This window comes from Ambystoma mexicanum, chromosome 6q (genome assembly GCF_040938575.1).
Source record: "Ambystoma mexicanum isolate Mex_15411 chromosome 6q, UKY_AmexF1_1, whole genome shotgun sequence".
Classification (NCBI taxonomy): Eukaryota; Metazoa; Chordata; class Amphibia; order Caudata; family Ambystomatidae; genus Ambystoma; species Ambystoma mexicanum.
Window position 1 is genome coordinate 1,367,165,518 of NC_090937.1, and position 9,165 is coordinate 1,367,174,682.

General features: G+C 44.6%; 1 protein-coding gene across 1 annotated transcript in view; it reads left to right on the top strand.

The window, feature by feature from the left end:
• The window catches only part of LOC138516686 (protein S100-P-like), a 28,215-nt gene extending 19,329 nt beyond the window's left edge, over positions 1 to 8,886 (top strand). The window contains exon 2 of the mRNA XM_069631992.1: positions 8,618 to 8,886. Within this exon, the coding sequence (XP_069488093.1) occupies positions 8,618 to 8,767 (150 nt within the window). The 3' untranslated portion in view covers positions 8,768 to 8,886. The remainder of the gene's footprint in view (positions 1 to 8,617) is intronic.
• The last annotated feature ends 279 nt before the right edge of the window (positions 8,887 to 9,165 follow it).

Sequence of the window (9,165 nt, forward strand, 5' to 3'; positions counted from 1 at the left end):
TTTTTTAACATTACAGACACGGTTTAAGATACTCTGGATTACAGCGATAGACTCACCGGTATGACAGCGATCGCCATTTCTACTTACGATTGACATTTTCCATTGTCAGCTCTGCAGCTACCTACACACTCGGTGCCGATGCACTACACAAGTACAATTTAGCCTGCGCCAGGTACACTACATGAATATAGATTTCATTATTCTTTTACTGTTTTATGCCTGATTGATACTAAATAGCACATACTTGCTTACCCCTGTCTCTAGAGTCTGCTCTCAACAACGAATTCGTATGAATATATAGAAGTCTTCAAATTACGCTGTTTACGGCATCCCCAGCCCTAAAGTTTTCGCTGTACTGATGTGACCACTTTACAGCCACACGAGTGAGTTCTACCTTATTGGACTAGTCATGGCTATACCCTCTAAAACAACATGCTCACCAGTTGTTTTAAATGTACCAGGTGACATGGTTCTTTTCTCTTGTCCTTTAAACCCACAGATTGAGTTAGTATTGAGTTGGATACATTTTGTTCTGGTTTTTACCCTCCTCTCGTGCTTCGTTCCTACAATGGCGATGAGGATGGGATCGAGTACTTAGCTACAGGCCCGCCAGACGATAAGACACTGCGTGGACTCCTGCCCAACTCCCGGAGACATGTGTGCGGACCTGTCGGCACTCGTCAGCCGCTCTTCCCAGGTCTCAAACGGGCTGGCGGCAGCGCCGGCTAAGAGAAACAGCCGTGTTGTGACGGCGTCCTCCCCCTGCGAAGGATAGCAGGGAGGTACTGCCGGCGTGTGGGCGGCTCCAGCATCTGGTCCCGCCCCCCATTTTTCTCTGCGCTCCAAACAGAGGTGAGGAGGCGAGGGGGAGGGAAAAGGAAGAACAAAATTCACGCAGAGCGAAATTCACGCCACGTACCACAGGCTCTCTGAGTGTTAACCCTTGAAGACCTCACCAACCAGTGGAGTCACTGACTAAACTAAGCTAGCCACGAGAAAACTTTCTACAAGGCTTTTAACACAAACAAACACTGTGAATATAGATGTTCAGCACCCAGACTTACTATTCTTGCCAAATCTTTTCCCAACACAAGGTCTCTGTGAGACAGTAAGGATCTCAGGAGCCCACACAAAGAATAAGATCTTCAACAAAGCAAACAGTGCATTACAGTTCGAAAGGCACTTAATGCTAGTGGTGTTTACACACCTTTGAAAGCCAGAAGTGACATCCAACAAGACTTTATATATTCAGTCAAGTACATTTTTATCATTTTGTTGTCAGGTGCTAGCACATAATCTTCAACATGGCTGCAGCAAGCATGGCAGTGCCTCCACCATTCTTACCGGAAGCTGGCACACCTATCGTCAGGTGGGATAGGTGGAAGAAACTGTTTGACATGTATCTTGTTGCAATAGGAGGGGAGAAATTTGCTCCTGCCAGGAAGGAAGCTATTCTTTTGCACAACTTGGGCGCTGAAGGCCGCAGTGTGTACAATCGTTTGCCCAAGCCACCGCAAGAAGGTCGAGGTGAAACTGACTCATTTAGCATAGCTGAAAGAAAGTTGACAATTCACTGAGCCTAAAAAGAATACTACGTTTGAGAGACACAAGTTCGTCAAAAGAGTACAAGAACCCCAAGAGTCCGTTGAAAATTTCATAGCTGCACTGAGGACCTTGAGTCATTCTTGTGATTTTGGTCCGCTCACTGACTCACTGATACGAGATCAATTGGTTTGTTGCACAAATAGTCTCAAGATTCAAGAAAGGTTGTTATCCAGTGATCTTCCGCTGGAAGCGGCAGTGGAGATGGCACGAAGCATGGAACAAACAAACAAGTATATGTTGAACATGAGGACAGATAAGTCAGGATGTGAAGTTGCAGCAGTCAAAAATTCAAACTCAAGGAGGCCCAATACCTTCAGGGAAATGAAGTGCTTCAAGTGCGGCAGCGATCGTCATGTTGCCTCGAGTATGTTTTGCCCAGCAAGGAATATAAATTGTTTGAAGTGTAAGAAGAGGGGACATTTTGTGAGAGTCTGCAAGGAGGCTGGGCAGGTTAACAGTGTAGAAGTAGGAGTTCCCGAACAAGAAGATATTCATACTTTTCCCTTCCAAGGCAAACATGTATCGGAAGTTGCCGAGCTATATCCCATAGGGAAAGGACCAACAGACGTTTTCTTGATCGAAGGCAGGGTTGTGACCATGAAGGTTGATAGTTGTTCACTGTGGACTCTCATATCATATCAAGGAAGACATTTGAAGGATGTGTACAAGGAAAGGTGGAACAACTAGATGAACACATAAAGTCCCTCGCCATGATTTTGTCGTGCATATACCTCGTGCGCCTGTGCAGGCTGCGGATGCAACCGCTGCAGGAGTTCGACGGCCATTGGATCCAGGTATCGGGAAGCTTAGAGTACTGGCCTCCTCCCACATTTGTAATAACCAGAGTCAACACCAGAATCCCTAAACTCTTGGTAACTGCAGAATGTCCCTTCACGGCGAAAGTGTGACCGCCCTCCGTGTTCCCACTCTTCCTCTGTTCCTCACAGTGATTCTATATACGTTCTCTGCCTCTCCGGGACTTCCCACCTGTGTTGCTTTGCATTTATTTGTATTTGTAAAGCGCCCACTGCCCTTGGGCATTGTGGCGCTGTTAGGAAGGCTTACTTGGATGAGTGTGCGGAGCGGATGAGTGTGCGGAGAGGATGAGTGCCTAGAGCGGATGAGTGCCTAGAGCATACAGAACGGGTGAAGTATGTGGATGGAATGGGTGACATAGGTGGGTGGAACGGGTGAAGTATGTGGATGGAATGGGTGACATAGGTGGGTGGAACGGGTGAAGTATGTGGATGGAATGGGTGACATAGGTGGGTAGAACAGGTGAAGTATGTGGATGGAATAAGGATAATATGCGAAAGGTATGTGAAGAAGTATGTGGATGGTATGGGTGAAATGCGTGGATGGAGTGCATAAAACAACTTTGAAATACACGGAACGGATTGGAGTACATGGAGCGGATTCGAATGCGTGGAGCGGATTGGAGTGCGTGGAGCAGATTGAAGTGCATAGAATTGCGCGGCTTACATGGAATGGTTTGGAGTGCATGGAACGTTGGAAAGTGCATGTAACCCATCATATCACATCACCACGCTTACTCTCTTACTTACACCATCACTCAATTAGAACACAGAGGTACTATGACACCATTCAGTATAGCTGTTCTCATACCAACATCTGCTGCATACTTCCCATCACTCTAATTAAACACTGCTGGTTACACACCCCCCAGTCAGGCATTCTCCGCAGGCCTAACCCAGCCACAATCGGTCTGGATAAATCCTGCCAGACGAACACATCCTCTTGATCTCTCAACCGCAATACGTACCGCTAAGAAGTGGCGATTACACGATTGCCACACCAGCTGTACACATATCCGGTGATCACACGCAGCTATGCCGCTCTACTCCCTCTACTGACTTGAACTTCGGTTCCCAATGGCGTTCAACCTACCAGCGCCTTCAGACCATACCAATGGTACATAAGGCGATATATAAATGCAAAGTAACATAACATAACATATGCCTATGGGGACGTAAACATCAAGGTACTGGGAAAGTTCCAAGCATCCATAAAATACAAAGGTCGCAGTTGTGATGCTGATGTGTACGTAACACAAGAAGGGTCCTCCCTATTAGGGTGGGCGGAACAAAGAAAACTGGGAATAAGGATACAGGCCATCGCTGAATGTCCCATATCTGTTGCTGAAGTGAAAGATAAATGGGAACAAGAATATCCCAGAGCATTTTCAGAAGATTTGGGAATGCTGAAAGAATTCGAGCATGAAATCGTTCTCAGGACGGAGGCTGTGCCAAAGGTGCATAACGTCAGGCCCGTACCGCACCACTCGCATGAGAAGGTGAAACGGGAAATACAAAAACTGTTGCAAGGAGGTATCAGAGAGAGTAGAACGCTCTGAATGGCTTTCACCGGTGGTAGTAGCAGCAAATTCCAACGGTGAAATCAGACTATGTGTGGATCTAAGAGACCTGAACGGAAACATCCTGGTTGAAAGGCACCCCCTCCCCAACATCGCAGAGAATCTGACAACACTCGAAGGGGCCAGTATCTTTTCTGTGATAGACTTATCACAGGCATACCACCAGGTGCCATTACTTGAAGAGAGCCAACAATTGACGGCATTTGTAACCCTACTGGAAACATTTAAGTACTGCAGAATGCCATTTGGGCTGGCGTCAGTGGCAGCTGTATTTCAAAGAGTAATGGAGACTGTGTTGGAGGGGGTACAAAATGTAGAAATCTTCCAGGATGATATTTTGGTCCATGCTAACTCCGAAAAGGAGCAGGATGTGATTCTTTCGAAAGTGTTTAAAAGGTTGGATGAAGCTGGGTTGACTGTGAGAAGGAACAAATGCAGAATAAAAGTAGAGTATGTGGAATTCTTGGGGCATGTTGTAGACAAAAATGGTGTGAAGCCTAAAGAAAGTTTGGTGGAGGCGATTAAGAATGCACCCCGACCGGAAAATAAGGAACAAGTAAGATCAGTCCTAGGGATATCAGAATACTATCACAAATTTGTCAAAGATTTTGCTAGTCTGTCAACACCTTTGAGAGTACTACTGGGAAAGGGGGTGAAGTTTGTATGGAACTCAGAATGTGAGGAGGTACTCAATAGCGTCAAGGAAGCAATAATAAGTGCACCCTCAATTGGAAAATTCATGACTTATGACAAGTGTGTTCTAGTGGTGGATGCCAGTAGTATTGGGTTGGGTGCAACCCTAGTACATTATAACAAGAGTAATGTAGAAAGAGTAATTGCATTTGCTTCCCGTTCCCTAAGAGGTGCTGAGGCCAACTATTCCGTCATTGAGAGAGAAACACTAGCGATGTTTTGGCCTATCCATCACTTTAAGTATTTCTTGTGGGGGAGAAAATGTGTAGTGAGGTCTGACCACAAGCCCGTGGTTCAACTGTTTGAGAGTTCTAGGTGGGCAATGGGATCTCCAAGAATCAACAGGTGGGGCTTAGGATTGCAGATGTACAACTTCGAGGTGAGTTACCTGCCTGGAAAGAAGAATTTAGTGGCAGATTATTTGTGCAGACTACCTGTAGAAAAAGAGGAAGAGGTTGAAGATGTTTTGGATGAAGGTGTAGTAGCAGAAGTAGAGTGTGCAGTTGCACAGGACGCGCGGTTACAAGAAGAGCAAAACAATTACATCATGAAATTGTTAAAACTATGGACTGTGGAAGGGTGGCCAGAAAAGAAAAATCTAGATAAAAACTTCCAGGTATGGTGGGAAGTCAAAGACGAATTGTATCTTACTAATGGTAAGTTGTGGAGAGGACAGTTCTGTGTACCGCCAGAGGGAACTCGAGCCATGTTGGTAGAGTTGGGACACCAGGGTTATCCAAGTGAAGGAGCTATGAAGAGGAAGTTGAGGCAAAGTTATTGGTGGCCGGGAATAGACAAAATGGCAGAAATTAAGGTGAAAAATTGTATAATGTGCTAGTCCAGTGGTAAGTGTAAGGTAGTATGTGAAACTCCCATGATTCCTAACACCATTCCGGGTCAACCATGGGTGAAATTAGCGGTAGACATAATGGGCCCCATTGCAGGGTTAGGAGAAAGTTTTAAATACCTGCTGGTGTTGGTAGACTACCATTCTAAACGGATAGAGTGGGAATCAGTGAGAGAAGTGACTGCAAATGACTTGATTCAGTTTTTGGAGGGAGTTTTTATGAGAGAAGGCGTTCCATCTGAGATAGTAACGAACAAATGAGTGCAGTTTGTGTCAGCAAGAATGAAAACATTTTTGGCGAGTTATGGTATAGGCACACAAGAACAGCACTATACCATCCCAGAGCGAATGGCTTAGTAGAAAGAGTGAACAGGTACTTAAAAGGAGGGATCCAGATGGTGTTTCAGATGGGACAACCATGGAGAGAGGTGTTGAAACATGTAACTTGGAGCTATGCGACGACTCCACATTCATTAACGGGTATTGCTCCGTTTGTGTCTGTTAAAGGGAGAGAATCTGGCACCAAACTTTGCCCAGGATGGCAAAGGCTGTTGATGTGGATAGGTAAGAGATAATGAGGTTGATTGAAGAAGGGCAAGTGAAGAATAAAGAGCACTTTGATACCAGGAAGAATGTGAAAGTATGTGAATGGAGTGTGGGTGAGGAAGTCTTTATAAAGAATCCCCGGTTAGTGGAGAAGTGGACAGAGAGCGAATTAAATTTCTTGGACCAAAGAAGATGTATGCTGTCAGGAATGCAGTTGTTGTTCTAGAGGGAGGTGAAGTGTGGTCAAAAGGGAGGCTGGCAAAAGCCAATGAAGTACAAGGCGGTAGCGCAAAAGACCAACCAATGGATGATAATGAGAGCAGTCAAAAACTTAATCGTGCTGGTGTAGACGAGGAACCTGGTGTGCATAATGAGAGTGTTACCACAAAAGGAAGGGTAACCAAAGAACCAGTATGGCTGGGAGACTATGTGCATTGAGTTCTTATTTTACCATAGTTTGAGTTGTGTGTATATAGTTTGTGTTGGGGTTTTATTCCCTAGAAATTGTTATAATAATATGTTTTTTGCTTCTTTTATAGGGGGGAGATATGTAGTGAAGTTGTTTTCATGTGGGGCATGAAATAGATTGTCATGTACTTCCGTCTCACGTCTGCCTCGCGTCTGTGTTTACATTCTAGTGACTGCGGGCGCGAGGTAGAGGTGAGGTGGTTGGAGGAGGGCGTTGGTGGAGCAGGTCTGAGGGAGCCTGAAAAATAAAACTAAACTTGCACTTACCCTCCTCTCGTGCTTCGTTCATACATACAGCTTCAGAGGAAACAGTAATGCTGTTTTATGGCAGTAAATGTCTTATATGTCTGGCATAGGCAATATGTCTATGGCATAATTTACTTGCTAAAGAGTGAGCACCCCCTATCCTCTCCTGCATCCTCCGTACCTGACCCCGCCACTGCTTCCAGTGATGCTTAATAATGTAATTCTGTATATTTAAATAGTACTCTTTAGTTTGATGCACTGATCTCCTTGGGTTCATGTTGCTTTTGCAAGACAACTGTTGTCTTATATAAAAAATAATTCTGTTTGTTTTGTCCTTCGTATATGACCAACATTTTTACACCCTCATAAACTCGTCATCACTTGTTCTCATGTTTGTGCGATTGTACAGGCAACCATCATAGGAATGCCTCCACCTTCTGTACAAGTGTTATATGTAATTTCTGATTAAAATTGACATCCCTGTTCTTCAAATAAATAACAAATAAATATAGGTGCTGTTAAGACCCCAGTAATGACATCTTATACCAGTTAATGCATTGTATAGTCACAAAATGTAAGATACATCACCATATGTGCAGACAATTCCATCATCTCACAGGTGCAGCCTCAAAAGGCCCAGTACAGCCATCTTATATGAATCCATGACTTATACCATGGGTCATCATGGGTGGGTACAACCTCATTTGTCCAGTTGCTACTGTACTATGTTCAGAGCAGCATCACATGAACCTATAATGGCATATTATGTCACTTAATGTCCTATTGCCTGTTTTGATCATATGGAAGATAATGGGTCAGGTACCCGGAGTTACCTTTTCAGTGGCCTTCTGTTTGCTGCTGGTTGTGAATGGAAGGGGGAAGGCACTGGAAAAGCAGAAAGTAAGCATGACTCGGAGAATACTTTGTTTTCTTTCTCTTCCTGGTACTGCCACTGGGACCTCTGACCCAGATGTAATAGGAGCAGTTCCAGGGAAACCAAATGGTAAGCCAGTGGTAAGGGGTGATACATGTGTAGACTCTGTTTTCTCCTTACAAGATGTAACTGCATCATAAGGGCAGCTCCCTACTGAGCAGCTCCACTCAGTGTTTGCTTGTGTTCACCTGGAGCACCTGATGCAGAGCACCTACAGCAACTGATATGGTAAGTGTGGTGTGGGCGGAGAGTACAGCCAGCCATTACTGCTCTCCAGTAAAACCCCACCACTCTTATTAACTAATGTCTTATACCACATGCATCCAGCCTAATTGTGCCAGTTAGCCATAGTTTGCATCTAGCCTGAAATGTATCGCACTTAGTTGGATTGTTGGGGGTAGGAAATATATTGCACTTAGATGGATTGTTAGGGTAGGAAATGTATCGCACTTGGTTGGATTGTTGGATGTAGGAAATGCATTGCTCTTAACTAACCATTCTAAAAACGGACTATTCTGCATGCTCACCCTCAAACTGAACTAAACACAGCAATACATCTACTTCACACACTTCGCCACACCCAACATGAAACCAAACCATGCACAACCATACCTCATCACCACATGATGGCTACCAACCAGAAAACACACCAACGGTTAGTGAACAGTTTCTCTGAACTGAAGCTGCCAACAGCACATCAAGGCTCTCTTACTCTTCTCCCTCTTAATCCCAGTAACAAACGCAACCCTCCTTCCAATGCAGAACCGCCAGAACGCCAAGAGACCACGCAAGTGGAAACAGTGCGCGCTTCAAGACTTAGTTACATTAACATAAACAATTCCACCCTTTTAGTTATTCCTTCTCTTTCTCTCTTTTTCCTTAGAACGCAAAAGACAAGGATGCCGTGGATAAACTATTGAAAGATCTGGACGAAAATGGCGACAGTGAAGTCGACTTCAACGAGTTCATGATCTTTGTGGCTGCTTTATCCTGCGTATGCCATGCATACTTTGAGAAAATGCCCCCAAAATAAATGGAAACCACAGCCATGCCTTCCTGTCGGGGTCTACGGGCTGGCACTTCTAGTTGCATTTACTGACGTCCACTTTACAATGACATTTGTAATAAAAAAATAAATCTTATTTTGTTTTATGTTTCTCCCTCTCTCCGGTTCTTAAATGCTGCACATGTATATTCTTATGTATGTACTGCTATAGTTGTCCACCAGCCAGGGGTGCAGAGAGACAGTAGTACAAAAACAGGTGAGAGTGAGCGGATAGCCTCCAATGGCTCATCCCATTGACACAAATATTGCCCAATCTCTCACAAACACAGAGGGGGAGCTTCAAGTCCAAGTGCATGTGCAGTTGCTATTACAACTGTGACCCAAACATCTGCAGTTGTGTAGTAAAAGGTAAGGACAAGCTATTT